General features: G+C 47.1%; 1 protein-coding gene across 2 annotated transcripts in view; it reads right to left on the bottom strand.

The window, feature by feature from the left end:
* Window positions 1-8,393: 8,393 nt before the first annotated feature.
* The window catches only part of Eipr1 (EARP complex and GARP complex interacting protein 1), a 116,517-nt gene continuing 97,860 nt past the window's right edge, over window positions 8,394-27,050 (bottom strand). Inside the window, exons 6-9 of one of the 2 annotated variants that reach the window (XM_041630295.1) lie at window positions 15,849-15,985; window positions 12,773-12,940; window positions 11,040-11,204; window positions 8,394-8,930 (exon numbers count right to left, since the gene is read on the bottom strand). In XM_041630295.1, coding sequence (XP_041486229.1) covers window positions 8,756-8,930; window positions 11,040-11,204; window positions 12,773-12,940; window positions 15,849-15,985 — 645 coding nt within the window. In that variant the 3' untranslated portion in view covers window positions 8,394-8,755. Of the gene's footprint in view, window positions 8,931-11,020; window positions 11,205-12,772; window positions 12,941-15,848; window positions 15,986-27,050 lie in introns of both variants that reach the window. The other variant, XM_041630296.1, reaches the window with a different exon arrangement.

Here is a 27,050-nt window from a genome sequence, read left to right as displayed (position 1 = left end):
GTGGATTGGGCTATCAACTTCGACAGTTTAAGATAAGCCAGGCGCTGAGCAGGAAAAAAACTCTTAAGAATTCTTTACTTAAGTTTGGGTTCTGTTGCTGGGAGATGATGATAAATGTGTGATTTCTTACTCCTGCTTTAAAAAAAAATACAGCAAAAAAGGAAGTTCCCAGTTTAGGAGTCAGGTATCCATCCAAGATGCCACTGCCCACACGCTGATGCCTGCACGAAAGACAAGCAGCACACGGCAGGGCGGGACTATGGTAAAGAGGGGGGCCATTCTCCCAGGGACGAGAAAGTGTGGAGACAGCCCCAGTCACGCAGCTGCTATAATGGATGGATTGGCATGGGATGGCTCAATGCTATTCCATGTCCTCACAGGAATATGGACATGGCACCTTGCCATCCCTAATGAAGAACGGAGAACGGTGAAGGGCTGCGGAGTCCCTTAAAGAGACTTGAGGGAAAAGACAGGATTCTGTGGCCACCCATTCCTGGGACATTAACGATGGCCTCGGGCCAGCCGGAGGGAGGTGCCACCAGCAGCCTGAGGTATCTCATTACAATAGACACCCAGCTGTAGGCTCTGGCTCGGGGCCCAGCTGTGGGACTCATTAGTTACAGCGGGGGAAACAGCAATGCTGGAGACATTTGAGTTCGAGGTCCCACCCGCCCTGTGGAGAAGAATCACGGCTCTGATATCCCCACAGGGCTGCAGGACAAGGCCAGCGCCACCCAGGGAACACCAGGACAAGGTCAGCACCACTTGGTGGAGACAAGTGGGGAGGTTAGAGCCTCAGCTGAGACGGGCTGCTTTGATGCAACCGGCTGGTTGCCTTCCTTTCTGAGTCTTCTCGGCACTATCTCTCCAATACCCTCCTCAGTTTCCACCCCAGTCCCCACCCCAGCGCCTACCTCAGTATCCACCCCCAGGGCTACATACCTCACCATCTACCCAGACCTTTACCCCAGCATGGAGTCCCAGTGCCTACTCAGATATTTACCCTAATACCCAGCCCAATACCTGACTAGATATTCATCCCAGTACCTACCTGAACATCTACACCAGTAGAACATCTACATCTCCTCACCCTAATAACCACCTCAGTACTTACCATAATACCTATACCCCAGTACCTATCCTAATATACCCCAAATGCTCACCTCAGTACCTCCCTGAATATCTACCCAAAAACCCATCCTAATGTACCCAGTGCCCAGTACCTACCCAAGTATCTACCTCAGAACCCACTCTAATGTACCCCCAGTACCCTCCCTTGCACCTACTCTAATACTTACACCCCAGTATCTGTCCTAGTACAGTGCCACCGTATCTACCCTACCCATAACCTGCCCAGTGCCTCCTGAGTCCTCACAAGGCCAGCAGTCAGGACATGGGAAGGTACTGCGCCTTAGGATCCAGCAGGCTCTCTCTAGCTGTTCTGTGCCTCTCCAGATTCTGTCTTAGCTGACCCCAAACCTCTGGATCTCCACCTGCAAAGACTGAAAGACTGCTGGCAAGAACCCCCTGAGCCCAACAGGAATCAGCAGGAACCAGGAAATGTCCTTCAGATGAACACGGCAGGAATTCCATCATCAGAGCCTCAAGCACACACCCATCCTGAACAGCACTGGATTTGTGTGCTTGTTGGTACCCCAAGAGTGCAGAGCACAAGAGGGAACTCATTATGCACAGTGTCACTTGTCACAGCAAGTCGGCATGGATCACCAGGCTGAACTGTTACACATCAGGAGAGGCATGTGGAACTTTGTACGCTCTGCTCGTTCTTCAGCAAACCTAAAGAATATTTACCACTAATTAAGAATTGGGTAGCCTCTCCAAGCACAAAATGAGCCTTAACAACCTGCAGTGTATGTGGGGAGAAGCTGAGACTCAGATAAAGGCCCTGGTCCCAGATACCGCCGTCAGTAACACGCTTTCACACGTCAAGCCCGACGGTCAAAACTGAGGACCCTGGAGCTGTCGCTGAGCATAGGGGTCAGCTCCAGCCCACCACCCCCAAATGTCCCTTGGCTGGCCCTCATCAGGCTGAAATTGTAGCCCCGATGCAGATGGGCTGGAGGTGGGGTGATTTGCCCAAGTGCTCCCAGCTCCAACTCTTTGTGTAATTGGCCTGGAAGGCTTTTAACAATTGCTGATAGCTGCAGACCTCGAGAGCAGCTCTGCTATTTTCTGCATCAAAGCAGCGCCCATGCCAGCCCAGCAAGTGCAGCCCCTCCACCCTGAGACCGTGGTGGGGGCTGGTGGGTGTCCCGACAAACACGTGCTCGGTCACACACAGCTATGTGCACAGATCTGGGGTGGGATGGGGGGGGGGGTCTACACTGACCTTGAGGGGCTGTGGCCAATACAGGGCCTGTTGGTATTTGTGTCAAAGGGCACATCCCCCACCAAAGCCATTCCTCAGCAGGCTGCAAGGCATTGCACCAAGAAACTGCCAGGCATGAGCAGGAGGGACTAAGAATTATGGCTCTGCCTGGTCTTAAATCAGAGTGGCGACAGGCATCCCAACAGTGATCCATGAGCAGCGGCACAGGTCCGCATGGTTAATCTGTGTGAGTTGGTGACCCAGATGGGGCCAGGGTCCCATCCCCCCACCCTCCGGGCTACTTGCTGAGCCTCTTCTGGAGCTGGGGAAAGAACTAAGACAGGGTTGTCCCTTCTGTGGTGACCTCATGATTCTTTCTTTGCAATGAAAGCCAACAAGCAGAAGTAGATGCTGAGACCTAGGAGATCAACATTATTCCAGCCTGACAGCTCTGCCTATGGGGACACTGAAGCTGATCAGGTAGGGGGCTCCTGATGGGCGGGCAGTGTGGCACTCTATTGTCAAGGTGCTCGCCTAGGTGGTTTCACTATGCCTGGCACACCCAGAGTCTTCACCCAAAAGCCAGCATGCATCCTGGCCATGTGTTCCTGTCTCAGGCGCTGCTGGCATGTGGGTCTTCTTCAGCACAGGCAGACACCCATGTGAACAGAACAAGGACTATTTCATTTCACGGGTGAAGAGACACCTCCCATGCAACTCTGAGTTTATCTGTTAGGCAGGATCCAGACCAGCAACAGGCTGGCCACTTACAGGCTCTGCGCTTCCACAGGGACTGAGTGCGAGGGCTCTTAAAGAAAAAGGGTTTGAGATCTGCTCTTCCTCGATGAAGGTGCCCATCCCTCTTGGGGCACCTCACCAGCTTCCACATATTGAGGAAAGGGGGTCCCCTGGGCAACAACTGCCATCACTTGGTCAGCGAGCCCACCTGTGCCTCTTAGAGATGTCTGGAAATGACCTGAAGTGGACGACATGTCCCCTCCCCACCTATGCCCCAAGCAGGCACACCAGATACTGACTTCCTCTCCCTCCACTCTTCTGTCTTGCCTATCTATCCTTGCTTGCTCGAGGAGCCAGATGCTGCACTGGCAATACCCCTCAGTTGGTCAGGTGCCAACTGAGACATGGATATGCTCTTTAGGTGGCTTTTATCCACCCAACCCAAAGCGGAACACCCAGGCTTCCCAGTCGCTCCTGTAGCCCAACACGGGTTTGCAAGTCTGTGTATGGCAGCTGTCTCGTCACCTGTGTGCATGGATGATGACCTAGCGCTGATCAGATGAACGGGGCAGGCCGTTCAAACCACTCTGTTCCTCACCTCAGCCCTGATGGCTTAAGAGGATATAGAGATCTCTCAAAGCATCCCTGCCACCCCCACGGGACCGCCTCATTATCAACTGGCACAGCTCAGGATGGTGAGTCTCAGAGAGTTAGCACTGTCACCCTGGGCCACCTCTGCCTACAGCTGCCCATGTGCCTTTGCACTCCATGTATCCTCACGCACGAAGGGAGAGTGTCAGTCCACTCTGAGGGTGACTCACGTGTGTGGAAGACTGGGAGCTCTGTCCCCACAAACCTGCTGTTTGCCTCCCAGCCTCAGCATTCCATCAGGCCTTGCTGAGGCCTATGCTGTCCCCAGTGTCCCTCAGCCTGGCAGGTGCACACCCAGGCATCTGTGAGGAAGGTGTGCACAGGAGCCTCAGGACAGCCCCTTGTTCTGGTTTCCATTTGAAACCCTGATAAGCGCAGTCCTAATGTGGAGAAAGAAATGCAAACCCCATTAAGGGTCATGGGACCCCATATTGCTGCCCTGAAAAGGGAGCTGCCCTCCCCTTTCCCAGCAGAGACCTGACCAGCCAGCCTAAAATCCCTACACACCTGGTCTTGTTCACCCTTCATGCATGCTGGCCCTACTTTCCTCTCTTGCACCTTTGCCTAGGGGACTCGGAGCTGGTTCTTGTAGGTACTTCTGACCACTCTTTTGTGAAGGCTGCTGCCCTGACCTGCATAAGCTCCAGCCCCAGAGATGACAGGAATGTCACACGCCTTGTCTTGCTCTCTTTCTTAGCATGGGACATCCAACACTCTGAGTGTCTGAGGAGGGCTGTCCAGACTGCTGGACCTACTGCATGGAGACACCAGCTTTGGGGAAGGTGGGTGGAGGACAGAATGCAGAGGTTCTCCTGTAGAGATGTCTACGACGGGGAGGAGACAGGGAAATCAAGATGCCTTAGGGTCCCTGGGCAGGTGTGGCTACCCTGGTCACTCTAGGAATGTCAGTGCAGTGGGGGAGCCCAGATGTAGACGAAGGGAGCCAGTGTGCCTCGAGGAGACCTTTGGGGGCCCTTAGTACCTTCATGCTTTCATCTGCAATGGGGACCACAGAGTGAAGTGGCCTTGAAAATGTCAATCATTGAGGAAAGCAATTTAGACTTTATGAAACTAGATGAAAAAAGTTGGCCTATGTCAGGCCTGCTTAGACCTAGCAACTGACCGAATGGATCCCCAGATGTCACAGGTCACCCTTGCCCTAGCCCTCCTCGCCCCTTCTTCTAGCACTCAGAGTATGAAGCAGTTTGCTCATTCAGCTGCTTTCTATACACAGAGGGTATGGGCGGTATTGGCAGAGGCCACTGGTTCATTTCCCAACAGCCCTGACTCGAAATAATCACACAGAAATCTGTGTTAATTACAATATTGTTTGTCCAATAGCTTAAGCATATTTCTGGCTAACTCTTGTATCTTAAATTAACCCATTTTCTATTAATCTGTGTGTTATGGCTTACCAGCAAGGTTCCAGTGCATATGTCTCCTGTGAGTGGCTACATGGCTTCTCCCTGACTCAGCCTACTCTCTCTATATCTCTTTCAGCCTGGGTTTACTCTGTTAAGCCATTGGCTGAAAGCAGCTTCTTTATTAACCAATGGTAATAAAACATATTCACAGCATACATCACGGCAGGACCTGGTGCAATGAGAAGGTTCTGAAGCATTCACAGAAGTCAGGACTCTCCTGTGGCAGGTAGAGAGAAGGGTTCTCAACATCTCCATACAGCTGTGTGCAGAGGCCACAGGGGTCATGGAAGCCTCGACTACGGACATACACACTTCTTCTCTGGTCATTCCGAAGACATGGAGTCTTTCCTGTTCATCTGCCACTGGCCCCAGACACAGGCATTGCTGTGAGATGGGTAGTAACTGGAGGACTTAGTCCTCAGGGAAATGGGCATGGGATCCAGAGGGAAGCTCCAGGGAAAGTTCTGGAAAATATCCCATAAAGGTCCTAAGGAATTCCTAATGGGGCAGAGAGCCATGGAAGGGAATGTGAAGAGGCAACCAATGAGCAGGACCTGATGGGGGATAAAGGAGCCATAGCGAGGGAAGGTCAGCAGTGAGGGATGCTGGGCACCTGGTATCCATATGAAAGAAGCAGAACTATTCCAGATGGACCCAGGACCTAAATGTAGAACGGCGAGATGTTCAGAAGAAAACACAGTTGGTCAGGCAGGTTTAAACCATAAAGGGAAGGGCTAAGCAAGCTGGGTTTTATTTATTTATTTTTTCTGTAAGTGATACTGCTCAGCAAGCAACAAGGTGAGGAAAACAGGTTATGTGAAATTACATAGTTGATAAGGGACTTACACCCAAAATAAAGAACTGTCAAAATCAATAGTAATTAAACACACAATTAATTAACAACCAGCTGAACTTACAGGCTTTGGTAAGGAGGGCATCAGATGGTTAAGGAGTGAATGAGCTGTGTAGCAGGGGCAAGGTTTGCAGTGTACAAGATTGAAGTGTGGTCTGAGAGCAAGGGACAGGCTCTCTCTCTGTGGAGGGGAACCCACGCAGCCTGGAAAGCACTAGGCAGTGTACAAAGTTGCACGCACATCTACCAGGGACCCAGAGAGCCACTTTTTGTTTGTCTCTTTGAGACAGGGTCTCACCATGTATGCCGGGCTGGCCTTGAACTCACAGCAACTCTCTTGCTTCCAGCTAAGTGCTGGGGCTACAGGTATGTATATCACATGGGTACCCGAAATCTACTTCTAAGCGTCTACTTGGAGCAATACCAGTGAACCTGGAAATGTCAGAAGACAACCAGACCCAGGGCCACAGGGTCACCAGGTAGCCCCCCACTTCAGGGGCCGAACGTTGTGTGCTACCAAACATGGCATGGATTTGGCCATAGATCCTCAGCTGACCAGTCCCTGCCCAGAAATAAGTGTCTGTTTCCAGGGACTTGTGTACGCATTTAAGACAGCTCTACTGTTGATTACCGATCACAAGCCACAGACACCCTCTGTGGGGAACTTGCAGTTGTTACGGGTCCCCAGAACAGAGGGTAGCCTATAGGAACAAACAAGATATCTGGGCTCAGTCACCCAGGCACGATGCTCTGTGACTGTCTCCAAAGACAAAATTCACACAGGCAAGAGGATCCAGATAGTCAGGCCAAGACCTGGGAGCCCAAGACACAGAAGGGAAGCGTCTGGTTTAACAAATTGTTCTGCATTGTAAAGATTCATAGACTGTGCAGTGAAAGTGACATCACCCAGCAGGGCAGTGAGTATGCCCACACACACCTTCTGGCCCTCCCTATGCCCAGGCATGCAGAGCCAGGTCCAGGATGTGACCCCTTAAGCTTGCAATTTGGGCCCTCCAGAGAAAAGCAAGTACTCAAACTTTCCAGGTGAACACAGAGGCCAGGTCAGGGGTTCAAAGTGATGCTGTGGTCTGATGGACAGACCTTGGAACTGAATGGGCCATCCCCCTCCTTCATCCCCTCTCCTGACAGGTAGGAAGAGTAGGGCATCAGGGTAGGGAAGCAATTTCTACAGGAACAACCCTGTCTACTGCTGAGGTGGCTTCTCAGATGTGATCGTGTGTCAGACCTACAAGACAAGGCCCCAGGACCTACAGACAGAGCTACAGACAAGAGGGTGGGTTGGCAGTGCCCAGGGCTCTCTGTGAAACTGAAGGTGGAATGTTCTGCTGCTCAACCATGGCGACTCTACCCATTCCTAACTTCTGACATGACAGAGACCAGCAAAGAGCTAGCTGGCCTGTTTCATTCTACAAGCAGAAGTAAGGATGTTCTATAGGGTGAGTGACAACTTCACTGTATGTGTTGGACTGTTCTATGTCAACTTGTCAACTTCAAAGTCATCCGAGAGGAGGGAGCCTCACTTAAGAAAAGGCCTCCATAAGATCCAGCTGTATGGCATTTTCTCAATTAGTGATCAATGGAGAGGAGCCCAGCCCACTGGGGGTGGTGCCATCTCTGGACTGGTGGTCCTGGGCTCTATAAGAAAGAAGGCTGAGCAAGCCATGAGCAGCGAGCCAGTAAGCAGCACCCCTCCATGGCCTCTGCTTCAGCTCCTGCCTCCAGGTTCTGATTTCCTTTAATGATGAAGGAAGTATAAGTCAAATAAACCTTTTCCTCCCCAACTTGCTTTTTGGTCATGGTGTTTAATCGTGGCAATGGTGATTCTAACTAAGATACTATATCAAGGCTGGGCACTCATCCTTTACACCTGTAGTCAACAGTCCACAAGAGCTCTGCCTAAAGGATGGCAGTGTGGGGAGGACATACCTGTCCACAGGTGAGGGATGGCACACCTGTCCACAGGTGAGAAACAGCGCTGTGGGGAGGACACACCTGTCCACAGATGAGGGATGGCGCTGTAGGGAGGACACACCTGTCCACGGGTGAGGGATGACGCTGTAGGGAGGACACTCCTGTCCACAGGTGAGGGATGGCAGTGTGGGGAGGACACTCCTGTCCACAGGTGAGGGACGACGCTGTAGGGAGGACACTCCTGTCCACAGGTGAGGGATGGCAGTGTGGGGAGGACACTCCTGTCCACAGGTGAGGGATGACGCTGTAGGGAGGACACACCTGTCCACAGGTGAGGGATGGCAGTGTGGGGAGGACACTCCTGTCCACAGGTGAGGGATGGCGCTGTAGGGAGGACACACCTGTCTACTGTACTCATCCTTTCCAAGTTGTTTTAGAGAAAACAAAGAGCCATGTGATATCCTCAGTGAGGCAGAGCCTGAAAAGGCTATATGCATCGCTATGCACTTTATTTCAGTGAGAATAGCAAGATGAAAACATACTCATGAAGAGTTAAACTCCCAACACCCTTAGAACAGAAAACAGGAACTGAGCCGAGTTTGGGCTATCATCAATTCACACAGCAACATAGGAACGTCCAGCATGGCTCCCTTCCGTGCTGGGCACTGTGCTAACAGCTTCAGACGAGCTTCTGGCAGAAGCTCCCATGTCCCTCAGAGCTCCTACAGAAGCAATGTTGCTTACCCAGGAGGCAGCAGTCCGCAAAGGAAACTGCCTCATGGCTGCAGAACCTGAGAGCCTGCCAAGTGCCAACAAGCAGTGCTGGGACTAGAGCAGGATGTGGTACTTCAGCGCCCTGGGGACTCTGTTGATAACTAGCCTCCCGTCGTAACTCAGGGAAGCAAACAGCCATGGGTCAGCCGAGGCCCAATCCACAGCATACACACTGTCCTCGTGCTCCTCATAGGTGGCGATGACATTGTCCTGCAGGGGTTCCTTACTCCTACAGCCCAAGAGACAGAAAACCACGTGAGGCACAGAGGATGTTAGAGTTTACGGAGGAAAACGAGGCAGGAACAACATGCAGCTGAAGCCTAGGAGACGGCATCACAGCTATGGGGATAAGACACAGCCTGTGGATTATAGACATCCCGAGTGTCTAGCAATGCCTTATCCCCAACCCTTGGCACCATGAGTTCCTGGGGTGATCACCTATCTGGTGTATTACGAGGGCCCTGTCTAGAGACAAGAATACTATGCCTAATAGAGTATAACAGCAAAGCTGCTAGTGTGTGTGCCAAAAGGACACCGGAAGCACCCAGGCTAGCTCTCTGTTGTACAGAGTAGCCAGAGTCTGGCTACAAAAGGCTCTCTCTCTCTGTTCAGGATCTCTGCTCAAGTGTGTAGCCTTCCTGGCTCTGGTATTGGGTGAGGCAACACCCTCTCCCCATGTCCTTAGACATGAGCCCAAGTGGTCCTGTCAAAGAAGCTCAGGGCTGTGAGCATGTGGCACACATTCCCAAGGAGTGGGCTTCCTGGCCTGCCTCAGGCCTGGAACCCCATGTGCACAGGCCACTTCTCAGAAGGCACAGCTGCCCTAGCACTTTCTCCCCATCTCACAGAATGACTTCCAGGCATTGAATGCAGTCTGGGGGTCTTGAGTGCCTGCAAAAAAATGCTTCCTTTCCCCAGGAGATAGACGGAGCTCTTAAAGTCCTTCTTAAATTTCACCTGGAGTCTATGACATTGCGAGGCCCCCACTTCCCAGCAAATGAACTTGCCAGTGGTCGAAGACTACTTTGTGACAAACAACAGGCAGAGTCTCCACAGGGAAGCTGATCTTCCTGAATTCAGTGGCATCAACATGGCAGGAAGTCATCAGGACAGTCTGCCAGCCACAATCCCTCCCCTGCTTCCTTAATGCTTCCCACACAGGGGGCAGCACACACATTAATCACTCAGCAGACTAAGGGAACAAGTCAGTTTTTTGCCTGGCACGGAGGGGTTGAAAGACAGCCTCCTTGGCAGAAGCCAAATCTACATGGCACTCGGGAAGAACAGCTGGAGGCTGTGCACCTGTGCTCAGCAGTGCACCCACAGGAAAGTGACAGTGGAGGGACAAACCCTGCGGATGAGCCACTCGGGGATGTGACTAGCCAGACACAAGTGAACAAAGGAGTGTGTGTGGACACAGACCAGTGCCAGGGCCTGCCGTGTGCTCTGGACTCTCTAGCAGTCCAAATTGTTGGGCCTCACTCCAGAACCTTCTTTCCTCTGCAATCTGGGCACAAATTTCTGGGGCATACCTTAGGGGAAGCCACTAACATACAGGAGCATGGTAAAAACCACTTAGGGAACAAGAGGGTCTCCCATCGGTGTGGGCTCCACAAAGTGAGCTACAGGCCCTGCTGTCTTCTCTCACAACATAATGAGAGCACCCATGCTGACTCACACTGGGAGTCCAGCCAGGCACAAACTCTGCAACCTCAGACCCCTTTGTGTGTAAGAGACAGGAGCCCTGATAAGAAGAGGGTGCAACCACAGCCATCTCCCAGTCAAAGATGCACTTAGCACGGGAAACAGGTACATGATGTTGCTTTTCGAAAAACACTGAACTGCAATGGTGTGGCTGGGAAGTGCATACCAGAACACTCTGTGCAGTGCTCAGGGCCGAGGAGGACTGACCAACTTACTGACCTGGATTGAGACCCACATTACTCGGCTAAGGGCTACAAGGAAATAGTCAGCACTATGAACTATCCACTGAGCACCCCAAGGACACTGTGTAGTTAGTGATGCAGGGAGTGACAAGACCAGGGAGTATCAGCCACACTGTTACCAGAGTTCAAATCTGGACAGCAGCAATCTTTTAGATGTGACAAGTGGCATTCACAAAGACTGTGGAGAAGACAGAGATCCAGGCACTCCAACCATGCAAGAGGACCTCTTATAACTCTCCTTATCCCACAGCTAATGGCCTGCAGATCTGTGGTCTGTGACTGCAGAAAGGAAGGGACAGCATCCTTCTCACACACAGAACTCGCCTGGCCCCAGATGTCATCGGTGACCACGAGCACTCCTGCCCAGAGTCACCTGCAGCTGTGTCCCTTACTTCTCAGCATGGTGCTCCTCCGGGTCACTGACGTCATCATCGTCCACCAGGTGGCCGAAGGGCTCTGAGGAGATAGACACCATATTGGACAGGATGACTCTGCTATCGCTGCTGCCAGTGAGGACCAGTTGGTCGTGAGAGTGGTTGTAGCGGACACTCCACACCCTGTAACAGTCACGGGCAGATGAACGATTGTGAGTGAACACACATGAGTGTCCCTGACCTTACTGCACAGCAGGGCACTAGTGTGGCAATGCGATCAACACCACATATGCTGTTGCCATGGACATTGGGGAAGGAGCTAAAGCCTACCATGTGCTGCTCCGGAATATTCTTTTAGGACCCAGCACACAAGACCAGAAGACTAAAAGTCATCTGTGGAGGGAAAAGGCTTGCCACTCAGCATTCTGTCTCCCTTGATGCCACGGAACATCTAACCAAGTCCTGCATGTCTCTGCAGCTGTGTGTTGCCATAGGACCCAAGACAAAGGCCTGTGTCAGGTCTGATACTGGGCCACTTCCTCCTCGAAGTGGCCAGGGTCCCTGCTGAGTTTGGCCCCCTGATCCTGCTAAGGCCACAGACAATGCTAGTGCTCCCATTTGGAGAGTGCAGCAGGCCTGACACAGGGAGCTGCGCTCAGCACAGTGGGTACAGCGAAGCTTTCTGTTCAGGCTGCAGCAAATTACAGCCATTCATCCAGTTCATCAGAACTGCACAGGAGGACCCTGGGGCCTCACAGACTCAGTACTACTTCTGGTAAGGAATTCACAGATCTAGAGACATAAGCCTAGGAAGGAAAAGCCCTGGAGGGAACTCCTTACCCACGGAGGAGTCCTCAGGAAAGTAGCTCTCTCTCTCTCAGCCAGACTTTCATATACACACATACATACACATTTCCTGTACATACCTGCACACACTCACATATCTCCTATACACATACATGTTACACATGTATAAGCAAGCACTCACATACTTACATATTTCCTACACATGCACACACAGACACACATTATACACGCATACTATTTCACACTCACAAACACATATTACATATACATACACATTCCCACACTTCCTACGCACTCACATAAACACACTCACATACACATGTTCACACACATATTACACACACACTCACACATTTCCTATACACATACACAAACACGTGTGTGCAGCACATATAGGCTTTCTTGGAGTAAATCATGATTTCATGGCATATATACCAGTCTGCACTTCATTCTTTTTTTCTCCCAGCATATGGTACACATCCAGACAATATTTGGAGAGGGTGAATGGTCTTGGGTGCCCTTCCATATCCACACATACAGATATGCCTCATTCCTTCTGGCAGCTGCATAATCTCCTCTGCACGGATGTCACCAAATTTACCTAACCAATCCCCTACTGATGGACATTTGGGTGGCTTCCAGGTTCTGTGCATGGCAAACAATGCTGTGTGAACATCTGTGCACATTTACTTTTCCACACTTGAGCCGGCGTGGTGTAAAGGGGAACCGAATCTGGTGTTTTTCTTCCCTTCCTACACTTACAAATCACAAACATTCACATTTGGAATTAGGGTTTCTTTAGGAAGAATAAAGCTGGGCTGATTGAATGATTCACAGTAGCACAAACTAAGCTGGTTTGTGCTTTTCCAAATGGTAAAGTAATTAGCAAAATAAATTACATAATCCCCTCTTCCCTAAAGCAGCATGCAAATGAGTTTCTGTACCAGTGGGAGTGCTCCTCCAGGGTCTTCACAGGCTCGGTGACATTCCGTGTGTCCCAGAACTTCACCTTGCAGTCATCTCCGCAGCTGGCGAGGTAATACTGCTTGTTGGGGTTGAAGTCGAGGTCACGCACCAGCTGCCCGTGAGCGTTCTCTATGCAGTATATCTGGCTGGAGGGAGAACGGCACACAGAAAGAGGGAGTGGGCTGTGGAACCACTTCACTTCTCCAGGACTCCAACTGAGCCCCAGCTGAAGGAAGAGCTGGTTCACGCTCCTGCTGGTAGCCAAGCAGAGGGTAACCCAGCCTAAGTGCCTAGGCTCGGCCACTTCCTCCCCCTGCAGAAATGATTCACAGCAGAGACAGCGCTGCCATCCCAGGAGTGTATGTGTAGTTCCCTGAACCAAATGGACAAGTGAAACAAAAGTGTGACTTGATGGGCCAGTAAGATGGCACAGTGGGTAAAGGTGCCTGCCACCAAGCTTGGTCACCCGAGTTTGCTCCCAGGGATCCAATTCCTTCAAGTTGTCCTCTGATTTCCATGTGTGTACCAGGACAAAGCCACCCCCACCTACCCCCTTGCAAACTCTAAACAAATGAATGCAATCTTTTCTTTAAAAATGTTTAAATGTACTTGGAATCTTGGGAGTGGGAGTGGCCAGAGGGACAATGACAGCCATGAAGAAGTGGGACCAGACAGGTGAGGGCCCTGACATCTTCGAAGCACAAAATGAGAAAGTGAAGACTGGACAGTAGTGAATGGTGTATGGCTACTGTTTGAGCTATATAGAGAATAAGAAAGAAAAACAGAGAAAGTTAAAAAAACCTCCAAGAAAAATGTAGACGGGGTTTGCTATGCTGGGCTTACTCTGTGTCTGTCTGCACCCCCACTCACTCTCAAGGAAGGAGATGTGGAAGGGGTGTTTGAAATCATCCATATGGTGGTTTAGAGTGCACATGCTCAATGCACACACACCTGAACACATGTGCACTGTTCACACACATATGCACTCTTCAAGCACATGCATGTATGTACACTTGCATATACTCATATTCATTCTCTCTCTCTTCTCCCTTTTTTCCTTTCCCCATCCCCTGACCCCTGTTTCCCTGGCTGCCCCTCACAGGGTCAGAAATATAAATATTCTAGTCATCTGATGCCATGTACCCAAAACAAGGTCAGGTTCCCAGTGAAGGTAGATAGTGGTACCAGTTAGTGCTGAACATAGTACAACCCTGCGGTGTCCTTCCTATCCATACTTTACTGACCCTTCTTCCTCAGGGGGAGCTCAAGCCTCCAGTGCTATCACTGGCTTCCTTATTTGCTATGGCTTCAGTGGGGATTGGGGAAAAACCTGGAAGAGATAATAACCTTTCACATAGCAGAACCCTATCATAGTCTTCTGCCCTGCAACAATTATCAGCTCAGCTCCTTCTCTTCCCTCAGGCTGGATTCCCCAGTTTGATGGCATTTTAACTGATTAACTTATGCATGTGTGAGATGTGTACACATGTGTAGAGGTCAGGACAAACTTCAGGTGTCTGTCCTGTCTTTCCACGGAAACAAAGCCCTTTTGCTGTTGTGTAAACAGGCGTCTGCCTTTGGGTTTCTGGAAGCTCCCTAGCCTCTGGTTCCTGACACTCCCAGTCAGCAGGATGTGCTGGGATTACAGACGCTTGTGTTTGCTACATCTGGTTTCTATGTGGGTCCTGGGCATATGAACTTAGATTTTCAGGCTCACAGGAAAAGTGCTTTTACCCATGGAAGTGTCTCCCCAACCTGGCATTTTATATCTTTAGCTGGCTCGTATATACTACATGTTTTCAATAGCCTGGCATACCTACCCCTGAAAATCAGATGCCCCAAACCATAAGAACTCTGATGAAACGAGCTGTAAAATCAAAACTTCTGAAGGTCACAGGCAGTCACAGGTGCGCTGTGCCTGACTGAGGCTCACTTCAGTTTCTGGCAGCACAACTTTAACACGCGCCAAAAGAAACAGTCCAGGCAGCATGGCTAGACAAAAGTAAGGCTGTTGCCAAAGGAGTCACCAGTCAATGAAGAGGAGAAAGGCTTGCTGTTATGGGGACACTTCCTTTGGAAGCCAGTGCCTTGTCACAGAGACAACCTGGGCACAACAAGGTCACTGTGGGGAGCTGCCAGCCAGTGTCGTATTATACATCTTATATTTTGGTGTGTGAGCCATTCTTTGAGCTTCCTGCCTTCACATCCTTCAAAGAGCAGCAAGGAAAGAAGCCCAGAGGACAAAGAGAAGGGGCCTGCATGGGATATCCATCACAGTTTGAGTCTGCGGCCTCCAGCTTGATCAGAAAGCCAAATCACTCCTTTGTGCAGATATGCACAGGGGAGGAGTGCCTACCGGTTATTTATCAGCCCTGGATTTTCACAGGGGCCTCGGAACTAAAATTAAAGGTGTTCCCCCACCATGGAAGAAGCCCACGTTATTACATGACATCCGTCTCTTCAGCTCAGTGATAAATGATGGTGTGCTAAGGGGATAAACTGCATCTTAAAGAAGCCTGTGCAGGCTCCTGTTGCCATGGCAACAGACATCCCACCATCACTCCTCTGCCTATCAAAATCACAACTGGAACAGAAAAATCGCTCTTGTTTGTTCCATTAGAACTGCTGGTTGCTGCGTATAATTACTTAAATGACAAAATATGATTGCCCAATAGGTATGGCTCTTGAAAGCACAGAAATGGCCAGACAGCTCCACAAGGGAGGCTTAGGCTGGGGACTGAAAGTGCCAGCCTGCAGCGCTGATCACAGAGCTGGAGCATCTGTGTCGCCATGGGGCTTGTGAGGCACCACAAAGCCCTGGCCTTGGATTCCTTCTGTGCTGCCTCTGACATAGGAAACACTAAGGGACATCACAGAGCCAGCTCCCTGAAATGGATCTGCCAGTTTAATTTGGGGTGAAGATAATTCCCACAGAAATAAGATGGAGACAACAAGTCACGTGTCCCTAGCACCTCTGGCTTTCAATCAACTCCTTCAGAGGAGGAAGGGAAGTGAGAAGGAAGCAGGGATCCAAAGTGTGGGCATGTCACTGACCTCATGCTCCGTGTGTCCCATCCTCGCAGGGTGGTGTCACTTGCTGTAGCCACCTGGGTACAGTTGTGGTGTGGGCTCCACCGCCCTGCAGTGAACCTTAGCTGTCCCCTTCCTTCCAGAGCTGCTGAGCTGGCCAGCTGGGCATGATGGATATTGTTCAAAGGAGAAGAGAAAAATTTAAACTGTTCATAAGATTCTCAGGATTTTATGGAAATAATTAGAACAATTAGGAGGTTTAGTCTTTGTTTTCCTCCCCTTAAAAGACAAGACCATTTGAACCTTATTGGAAAAATAAAATAAAACAGCACAGCAAAAAATAGAAGGCACATTAATAGCCCTATTATGGAAGGCTCGCTTCAAGTGTGATTAGAGACAATCAGCTCAAACTTGAAGAGAACAATATGGAATAACTCAAACAGCTGGCTTTTCCAGAGAGAGAAAAACGAAGCTCCACAATGACATGTTCTTTAATCAAATGCTATTCCCAATACACAGCCTCTTTCCCCTTTATCATGAGGATCACAGGATCCTCATAGGGTGCACTCAATCTCCACAGGCTGGTGAGGCCCACAAAGCTGCCTCTTGGGGTGCTGAGAGACAGCAGGCCTTGGCTCCAAGCCTGGGAGATAAGCCCACTGCATGTTCCCCCTGTCTGGGATCTTCTGGCAAAGGCCCACAACTCTTTCCATTTTCCGTTGGAGCTCTATTCATCTGGTTGACTTGGGTACCATCTCTCATACTTCTCCAACATGCTCAAGCCCACTGTGATAAATTCATTTAAACCTTCAAATTGTGCTCTCAGCGTCCCCTGAGAAGCTATGTGGCCAGTCACCCAGGGAGCTGGGAACAGTCAGGAGAGAAGGACTTCTGGAGTTGCTAATGAGGCGCAGTGTCCTGTGACAGGACCTGGCCTTAATGTGCCTTCCAACCAAGAGAGGAACATGGGTCTGACTATGGGTCTGAACCACAGCACTAGGAAGCAAAGTCACAAGGACATGGGATGGAAGTGTCATCAGGGCTTCTGGAAGGGACTGAGAAGTCACCCTTACCCGAGACTCAGGCCTTCCTCTCACCAGTAGAGGCCATCAGAGTAGAGGCAAGGAGTTGAGAAGATAAACCTTAGGAATGACCCACTCAGGCCAACAGCGTGGATATGCTGCAAGGACAGCCACCACACTTGTTTTCCTGAGACATGGAGACAGCTCAGCAAGAACTCCATAGGGTATGACAAGCACAGTCATGGTTTTCAGCGTTGAAGAGAAATACTCAGGGTTTACTGGTTTGAAAAAGATGATTAAAGGCATCTAACAAATGTTTTCAGGTGAAATGTCACTGACGCAAACAAAAGGAAACATGCTCAGTGAACACAGTGTGGTGACCTGTGTCCTCCTCAAGCCTCACATGGAAACATTTCAGAAAAGCCTTGGTGACAGAGTTGCAAAGACAAAGAGCTACACTTCTATCAACATGGCCACTGAGCCAGAAGAAAACCAGGAGCAAGCAGCCCTGCAGAAAGAACCTAGCACCCCTACCCCATCTAGGAGGAGGAGACGCAGGAGGAGAAGAAGAAGAAGGAGGAGGAAGGAGGAGAAAGGAGGAGGAGGAGGAGGAGGAGGAGGAAGGAAGAGGAAGAGGAAGAGGAAGGAAGAGGAAGAGGAGGAGGCTGTGGTACTTACACTGTTAGGTGGCACAAAGTGACCCATGCCAAGAGGAGCAGCTTATGTGACAGCTCTGGCCACCCTACTCTAAGCCCCTTCCCAGCCTTGGGCTGGAGACAGCTTCAAGTCAGTGACTAGGTTTAAGACAGGATTGTGTCTGACACCTGGACAGAAAAATCGGCTTTCTCTGCGTCGGTATTATAGGAATCTGGATGTGATGGCTGGAACTGCTGCAGCTGCCTTGCCAGCATCATGACAAATACGTAATACGTAGACACAGCAGAGCAGATGGCCATGGAACAGAGGACCTCCATGCTGCTGGAAAACTGCTCCATCTTCTTTACCCTTGCATCAGACTGTCTAACTCCTTTTTCTCTCAAGCCACATCTTGTACTTGCAGTGAAAGTAGCCTGCCATCTTGCAACGCCATCTGAATTTTCTTGAATTTTGTCATGACTCCATACACAATACATGGATCATTTCAAGAGCTCAGCACGGCCCTGGGGATGAGGTCAGAACAAAGGCAATGGAGGCATGAGCAATGGAATTCATGCAGGAGCCTGGGCATAAAAGAGAGCAGACTAATCTGTAGGGGAACTCTCGAGGTTGTGTATGGCCACTGCTTGCTACTTGTAACCAGGTTTACAGTGAGAATCAGAAGCTGAAACACAGCAGAAAAGGCCTGAAAAACATGTACTTTGGCTAGAAAACAAGCATACTAGAAACTGGACAGGCTGACACAGCCACCAACACTACTCGAAAAGCCTTGCTTTTCAATGGGACAAAAGAAGTCACCTTGAGGGCATCTCAGGAACTGGCCAGATCCCACCAGTCCACAGGGATGAAAGACCAAGCCACTGAAAGACTTTCCCTTGAGACAAAGTACCCCAGGGTGCCCTTCTTACAGAGGCTGCCCACCCAGGCATTCAGAGGCGAGCGTGCTCCCAGCCGCTTCTTCTGCTTTCCTGGTCTCCGCCGGAACAGTGGTTCTGTAAGTCTATTTCGCCATTAAAGCTGTATATATACTTTTACAATCTGTCTACATTCGTTTACGCCGTTACATTTTGGTGTCCAACGTCGGGCTATTTTGCCCCCAACTCAAGTGGGCAGCCCGCTAGCTAACACAGCACCCTCCTGGGTGCTGTTTTTTAGTTCGTGACTCAGGCCCCAGTGCCAAGTCCGAGACACACTCGGCCACACAGGCCCATTCTGCCTGCCTTGGCTAAGTTTGCAGCAGAACCCCACTGCCTGAATTAGCAGAAGCGCAAGTACCGTCACATCGGCAGATCTGGTCTGATACAAAGTGACTTGGCTGGGCGGTGGTGGTGCACGCCTTTGATACCAGCACTTGGGAGGCAGAGACAGGCGGATCTCTGTGAGTTCCAGGCCAGCCTGGTTTACAAGAGCTAGTTCTAGGACAGGCTCCAAAAACACAGAGACCGCCACTGGCAGGAACCGATCATTGCAGGTAAAAAAATTTTCTTTTATAAATAAAATGTCTGAACACGTTACTATTCAAGAATTTAACAGTTTTTTTAATTGTACCATGTGGGAGATTTTACAAGAGGTGTCTATCACCCCACATCTATGGATCCTTCTGGGATTCGTAGTTTTCATTGGCACTAAATGGTTTGATAATAGAAATATGATAAAGTCCTTACGAGACGAATCCAGGATTCTTAAGGCAGAGATTGAACACTTAAAAACAATTGAGAATGACAACAATCTTCTCAAGAATCAGTTTGAAGTTCTCCAGGCTGATATTAAGGAGAAATTCATTACTATGGAAGAGGGAACAGCTGATTTGGATCGTAAGCTTCAGTCCCTTTCTGTAGGAACTGAAACATTAGTGGCTGATATTAAGGAGAAATTCATTACTATGGAAGAGGGAACAGCTGATTTGGATCGTAAGCTTCAGTCCCTTTCTGTAGGAACTGAAACATTAGTGGCTGATATTAAGGAGAAATTCATTACTATGGAAGAGGGAACAGCTGATTTGGATCGTAAGCTTCAGTCCCTTTCTGTAGGAAATGAAACATTAACTGAGAGAATCAAAACTGCTGAATGTGACAATTGGATTTTGTCTAAAGCTTATGACAGATTGACGGAAAGATTGTCAATACAAGAAGGCACGGTTTATGCCACAAAAATTATGGCCAAAGATGAGATGTTATCTCTAACGGACAAACTTCATACTTTAGAATCCTCAATGAAGGCTTTGGAACATAATTCTGGACAGGAGATTCAGACATTGCAGAAGGCAATGGTGAATAGAATTGAAAAGATTGAGGAACTTCTCAATTCTGATGAAGAAGAGCAAAGGGTAGAAAGGCAAATTTTAACTACATCTGTGGGTAAATCTCTCCGGGACAATTTCCACAAAACTCTACCTACAGCACTACCTGCCTTACAGTAATAACAACAGAGAAGGTGATTGGTTCCAGAAACCCTAGGGTCATCAAGGAGGATACATGGGAGCCTGTCCGTATGAATGATCTCAAGGAAATAAAACAGGCTGTCATGACTTTTGGGATGCAAGCCTCTTTTGTTAAAGAGATGCTAAGATCTTGGGCCACGACAATCAGAGCAACCCCCTCGGACTGGCTCCAGCTGAGCTCTACGGTACTTGAGAGTGGACCGCAATTGAAATGGAAATGCTTATTCAGGCAAGAGGCTAGACTCTTAGAACAGCAGGAAAAAGCAAAGGGAATTGACATTTCCCTAGATAAAATTCTAGGTGAAGGGCTCTTTTCCGACCCTCAGGAACAAGCTAATTTGGATGAAAACACACTCTCCATGTGTACTACAGCAGCCTTAAGGGCTTGGGACAGGGTACAAGACCCAGGACAGAGAATGGAATCATTTGTCAGAGTTAAACAGGGTCAGAGAGAACCCTTTAGTGACTTTTTACAAAGATTAGCTAAGGCTGTACAAATAGGGATATCTGACCCAGAAGCAAGACATATAATGATTGAGTCTTTGGCTTACGAAAATGCAAATGTGGAATGCAAAAGGATTTTGGGCCCTTTAAAGCTCAGATCAGCGCCCTTGGAAGAATGGGTCTTGCATACACTCAATGTTGATACATTTGATTATGGCACTGAAGCATGGGTAGAAGAAGCAATTTCCAATGGTAAAAGGAGACACCAGAATACAAAATGTTTTAATTGTAGCAAAATGGGTCATATGAAAAGGAATTGTAGAAAACGGATTTTCAGAAATAATAATAATAATAATAATAATGATGCATCTTTCAGAAATAATAATAATAATAATAATGCATATTCTAGAAATAACAGAAATAGGAGGACTCAGCCTTCAGGTTTATGTAGAAGATGTGGAAAAGGCAGACATTGGACGAATGAATGCAGGTCTACAAGACACAGACAAGGCAACCTGATACAGACAGGAAACGTGAGAGGGGGGCCTCACAGGCACCCATGGCAAACATGGTTCAGTCATTTCCAGTTTCTGCAGAGAACGTGCCTCCTCAGGACAATTAGGAAGCCCCATGCCTACTGTTACAAGCAATAATGATCAGAAAGATAAGTTACGTGTGTTTTGGCAAACTTCTATAAATGATCAAAGACCTAAACTGAGAGTGTGTGTAAATGGCATTTTTATTACTGGCCTGCTGGACACAGGTGCTGATGTAAGTATCATTACCCCAGAATCTTGGCATCCATATTGGCCTCTTCAGAATGTAAATGTTCAGCTCCTGGGAATTGGAACCCTATCTTGAGTAAGGCAGAACACGAGATGGGTTGAATGTATAGGGCCAGAGGGACAAATAGGAAAATTAAGGCCATATGTAGCCAATATCGCAATGAATTTATGGGGTCGTGACCTATTACAACAATGGAATACCGAAATTAACATTCCTGCTACTTCTAGAGCCTATATTTCTGAGAATAATATTAAAAGATATTACAAACGGAGAAAACCTGCCATTCGGGCTATACAAGAACAAGCAATTGATGTCCCTTCAGAAATACCAACAGCCTTGCCTCTAAAATGGTTGACTGAGAAACCAATATGGACAAAGCAATGGCCTTTAGCTGAGGAAAAGTTACAGGCTTTAGAACAGCTGGTACATGAACAATTAGATGCTGGACATATAGAAGAATCTACCAGCCCTTGGAATTCTCCTGTATTTGTGGTTAAGAAAAAATCAGGTAAATGGAGAATGGTGATAGATCTCAGGGCCATCAACAAGGTTATTCAACCTATGGGCCCTCTGCAATCTGGAACTCCTTTGCCCTCTTTATTACCAAAAGGATGGCCTCTCATAGTTATTGATTTAAAGGATTGTTTTTTCACTATACCTTTGCAAAAAGAAGATAGAGAAAAATTTGCCTCCACAGTGCCTACTTATAACAATTCTCAACCTTCGAGGAGGTACCACTGGGCCGTCCTCCCCCAGGGTATGTTAAATAGCCCCTCCCTGTGCCAATATTTTGTGAACCAACCATTGCAAAAAATACGCAAGAAATTTCCCAAATCTATAGTATACCATTACATGGACGACATTTTGTTATCCGATTCAAACATAGATACCTTGAACAGACTGTTTGAAGAAATAAAGATACTTTTACCTAAATGGGGATTGCAAATCGCTCCTGAAAAGATTCAGAAGGGAGATTCTGTTAATTATTTAGGTTATAAAATAGGTTTGCAAAAAATTAAGACACAAAAAGCACAAATTAGGAGAGATCGCCTACGGACTCTTAATGGCTTTCAAAGACTGTTAGGAGACATTTCCAGTCTACGACCAGCTATTGGAATAACACCTGATCTAATAATTCATTTAAACAAAACCTTGGATGGTGATAAAGATTTAAACAGTCCCAGAGAATTAACAGTGGAAGCAGAAAAGGAAATGACAATGATTGAGGAAAAATTACAACAGGCACATGTGAACAGGGTGAATCCAGAGCTCGATTGTATTCTCGTCATACTACCATCAAAAATTTCTCCTACAGGAATTTTAATGCAGAGAGATGATATTATTTTGGAATGGATCTTTTTTACCACATAAACCAAGTAAGAAACTAAAAACTTATGTGGAAAAAGTCTCGGAGTTAATTATAAAAGGCAAGCTGAGACTTCGTCAACTAGCAGGCATAGACCCAGCAGAAATTATAGTGCCTTTCACTGCTGATGAACTAAAGAAATTATGGGAAGATAATGAACCATGGCAAAGAGCTTGTGCTAATTTTTTGGGAGCCATTAATAACAACTATCCAAAAAGCAAGAGGCTTAACTTCATAAAGAGAACTTCTTCGATTCTTCCTCGAATCGTCTGTGATGCTCCAATAACTGGAGCCCATACATTCTATACTGATGCCAATAAATCAGGGAAGGCAGGTTACAAATCAGAAGACTTGGGTAAGGTGGAACAAAGTCCTTATAATTCTGTCCAGAAGGTGGAATTATATACCATTCTTATGGTGCTAAGGGATTTTAAAGAACCTATTAATATAGTCACTGATTCACAATACGCAGAAAGAGTTATTTTATATATTGAAACTGCTGAATTTATACCTGATGATACAGAACTAACCTCATTGTTTCTCCAGGTTCAAGATTTGATCAGGAACAGGCTTTGCCCTATGTACATAACACACATCCGATCCCATATGGGTCTGCCAGGTCCTCTAGCACAAGGTAATGCAGAAATTGATCAATTATTGATTGGTAGTGTGCTACAAGCCTCTGAATTTCATAAAAAACATCATGTTAATAGCAAAGGTTTGAAGAAAGAGTTTTCAATTACATGGCAACAAGCTAAGGAGATTGTAAAGAAATGCCCTACTTGCTCTTTCTATAACCAAACGCCACTGCCTGCAGGGGCTAATCCAAAGGGCACCCAAAGGAATGAAATATGGCAGATGGATGTGTTCCACTTTGCAGAATTTGGCAAATTAAAATATGTTCATCACACCATTGACACTTATTCAGGCTTTCAGTGGGCAACTGCTTTAAGTTCAGAAAAAGCTGATTCAGTAATCACTCATTTATTAGAATTCATGGCTATCATGGGTATACCTACACAAATAAAAACGGATAATGGTCCTGCTTATGTCTCTAGGAAAATGAAACGGTTTTTTGATTATTACAATATCAAGCATGTTACAGGTATACCATACAATCCTACAGGTCAAGCAGTCATAGAAAGATCAAATCGAACTATAAAGGATATGTTGAACGAACAGAAAGGGGTGGAAAACACCGCAGAAATAGGTTACATAATGCTTTGTTAACCTTGAATTTTCTCAACACTAATGAGAAGGGAACAACGGCTGCAGAAAGACATTGGATAATGGAAAAGTCTACTGAACTACATCAACCAGTTTATTTCAAGGATGTGCTGACCTCACAATGGAAACCAGGAGATGTGCTGCGTTGGGGAAGGGTTTTTGCTCTTATCTCCACAGGTGAGGAAAAATTGTGGATATCGTCAAAATTAATAAAGGTTCGGTTTGAAGAAGAGAAGCCACTTGGAAAAGATAAATAACAATTCTTTCATAAGGATGGCGAGCATACTGATGGTAAGAAATACAGATAGGTTGGAGGCGGGGTTCTTTTCTTAACTCCACAGGAAAACACTCATCTTCAAAGAAATTAAGGGACCCTGAATATTTAATTACTGATGGATGGACACATTTTGTAAGTATTAATTTTATATATATATATATATGTCTTATTAAACATTTCTTTATAAATATGTAGAGCTGGTTTTGAAGTTGGACTCTGGCTCAGTCCCTCTCTAATTCCAAGCCTGTTAGTAAGAGAAAAACCCAGAGTTTCTGGAGTTTCTGTCTCATGTCAAGAGCCATGATATGGGATATAAAGAAATATGAGTTTAGAAAACATCTTTGCTTTTCTTCATATCTATCATACTTTTCATTGAATATATCTATCATGCCTTTCATTGAGTGTATATATATATGTATATGTATGTCTATATGATTAATGTTTAAGTTTTTCACAATGAACAATGAGTTTTTCCTGAAGTGACATTTGAAGTTTCCAGGAAGAAGATGGGGCCCCACAACAACAACTCTACCTGGATGATATGACGTCATGATACTGATAGCGCTACTACAAGACCTGTTTTGGGTACCAGCTGCACAAGACGAACCCAACTTGGTTAGCTGAAATGGTGCACATCTTGTACAGCATTCTGGTCAGACCACCACAAAATACTCAGAGACTATTTGCAATTTCAAAAGACATTGATCCTGAAATTTAACCATCATTTTACTTTCACAGGATCCCCCAGAAAGAACGTCGCCCCATGACAGCTGGAAGTAATTCTAGAGGACGACGTCCCCTCTCCCAGTAACGCTTGCTCCTGGGTTTAGGGATATCATTTAGGGGTTGGGAGGTTGGGGGAGGAATTTTATAAGCTCAGGGATCATTTTGAAAAAAAAAAAGAGGGAATGATGGGATAATAGATTTATAATTGTGAGTTACTGTTTTTAGACAAATATATTGGTATCGATTCTTGTATATTGATAAAAGTTAAATTATATTGACTATTGTATGCATGCATGTTTCTACCTCTGTTTAAAACATTTTTTATGTATTGACATATATCGTATTGATATATATATTGTATATATTTACCATATTGCAGTGTACATTTCTACCTCTGATTAAGATACTTATATATTGTTTGTGTATTGATATATATTTACCATATTGCAATTTATATTTGTACAGTGTTTATATTTGGAGGTCATTATCCTCATTTGTTACACAGTTGTTTATTGTCTTAGTATTTAAGTTAGATAGATATTGAGAATTATATAGATAAATAGTCATCTAAGTTTGTCATTTATAATTAGACTAATCAGATTCTCTAGCTATATAGAGATTATACTCAGTATAGATAGATAATCTTCAACCTCTTCAAAGAGCTGTAGAAAATGGCCTTTAATCTAACTCAGAGTTCCGTGACAGTGAGACACAATTGCTCCTGGCAACACCGCTCTATTCCCGAGAGAATGTTGAGCACCAAAGACACTCCACCTGGAGCCTTTCTTTTTGGCAAAATTGGCCTTTGGGCAAAGAAATGCCCATACCTCAACCACTGACAGAGATACAGAGAGTGCATCAATGGATAAAACAGGACTATCATATCCTGCCAAGACAGGGTAAGATAGTTTTCAAAAGTTCCTTGCCTTTAATAATGGTATGTCAGTTATGTTAGGCCTTAGCCAAAGTTGGTTGACTCAACATTGCAAACGAGACTTTGGGTGATTGCCCAGGTAGTCAGTTGTCTCTGTCAATTGTTGCACATTTTGGATATATCTCGTTTGTTAAGTAATATTTATTCCCTTCTCAGATCTCTGACAGAGTTGAAGATTATATAATTGTAGTTACTCTCTACATTATTTAGACTCCTTGAGATAGAATGTTTAGCAAAACTTTTGTTCTCAATATTGTTTGTTATATTTATTATTTGTTATTATTCTATCTAGTTGTATTTGGTTTAGTTCTGTCTTACTTAGACAAAAAGGGGAGATGTAGGGATAAGTCCCGCCCCTTAGGGGGTGTGTTCGCCTCGGGCTAATGTTTGCCTATAAATTTGGCGAGCGTGCTCCCAGCCGCTTCTTCTGCTTTCCTGGTCTCCGCGGGAACGGTGGTTCTGTAAGTCTATTTCACCATTAAAGCTGTATATATATTTTTACAATCTGTCTACATTCGTTTACGCCGTTACAAGTAAAACCAAAGCAGCAGTGCAGTCAAGATCTCAGCATGTTGGGGTGAGAAGAACATGAAACATCTCCAAGGGAAAGCAGCAGGTATCGAACAGAGCCAGCACAGGAGAGAAACCCTGCGGCCTGGCACAGGGCTGCCCAGGAGAGAAACCCTGCGGCCTGGCACAGGGCTTCCCAAGGACAGAAACCTGTGGCCTGGCACACACTGCCAAGGGAGAGAAACCCTGTGGCCTGGCACAGGGCTTCCCAAGGACAGAAACCTGTGGCCTGGCACACACTGCCAAGGGAGAGAAACCCTGTGGCCTGGCACAGGGCTTCCCAAGGACAGAAACCTGTGGCCTGGCACACACTGCCAAAAGAGAGAAACCCCATGGCCCGGCACAGGGCTGCTCGAGTCCTCTAGTCCTCACATTACACTGTTGTGTGCTACTTGCCAAACACAAAACTTGATGTGGGAGTGTCATATATCAATCTGTTAATTTCATTGGTTAAGCAATAAAGAAACTGCTTGGCCCTGATAGGTTAAAACATAGGTGGGAGGAGTAAACAGAACAGAATGCTGGGAGGAAGAGGAAGTGAGCTCAGAGAGACGCCATGCTCCCCTCTCCCGGGCGGACACAAGAGCTCTGCTCTCTGAGGCACACGCGATGAAGCTCTGACCCAGGATGGATGTAGGCTAGAATCTTTCCCGGTAAGACTGATGCTACACAGATTATTAGAAATGGGCTAATCCAGGTGCAAGAGTTAGCCGAGAAAAGGATAGATATAATGGGCCAAGCAGTGTTTAAATAAATACAATTTGTGTGTTGTTATTT

This window comes from Microtus oregoni, unplaced genomic scaffold, assembly GCF_018167655.1.
Source record: "Microtus oregoni isolate MIOR12 unplaced genomic scaffold, Mior012 000034F_ref0000314, whole genome shotgun sequence".
In the NCBI taxonomy this organism is placed as follows: domain Eukaryota; kingdom Metazoa; phylum Chordata; class Mammalia; order Rodentia; family Cricetidae; genus Microtus; species Microtus oregoni.
This window is presented reverse-complemented; position numbering and strand designations above follow the sequence as displayed.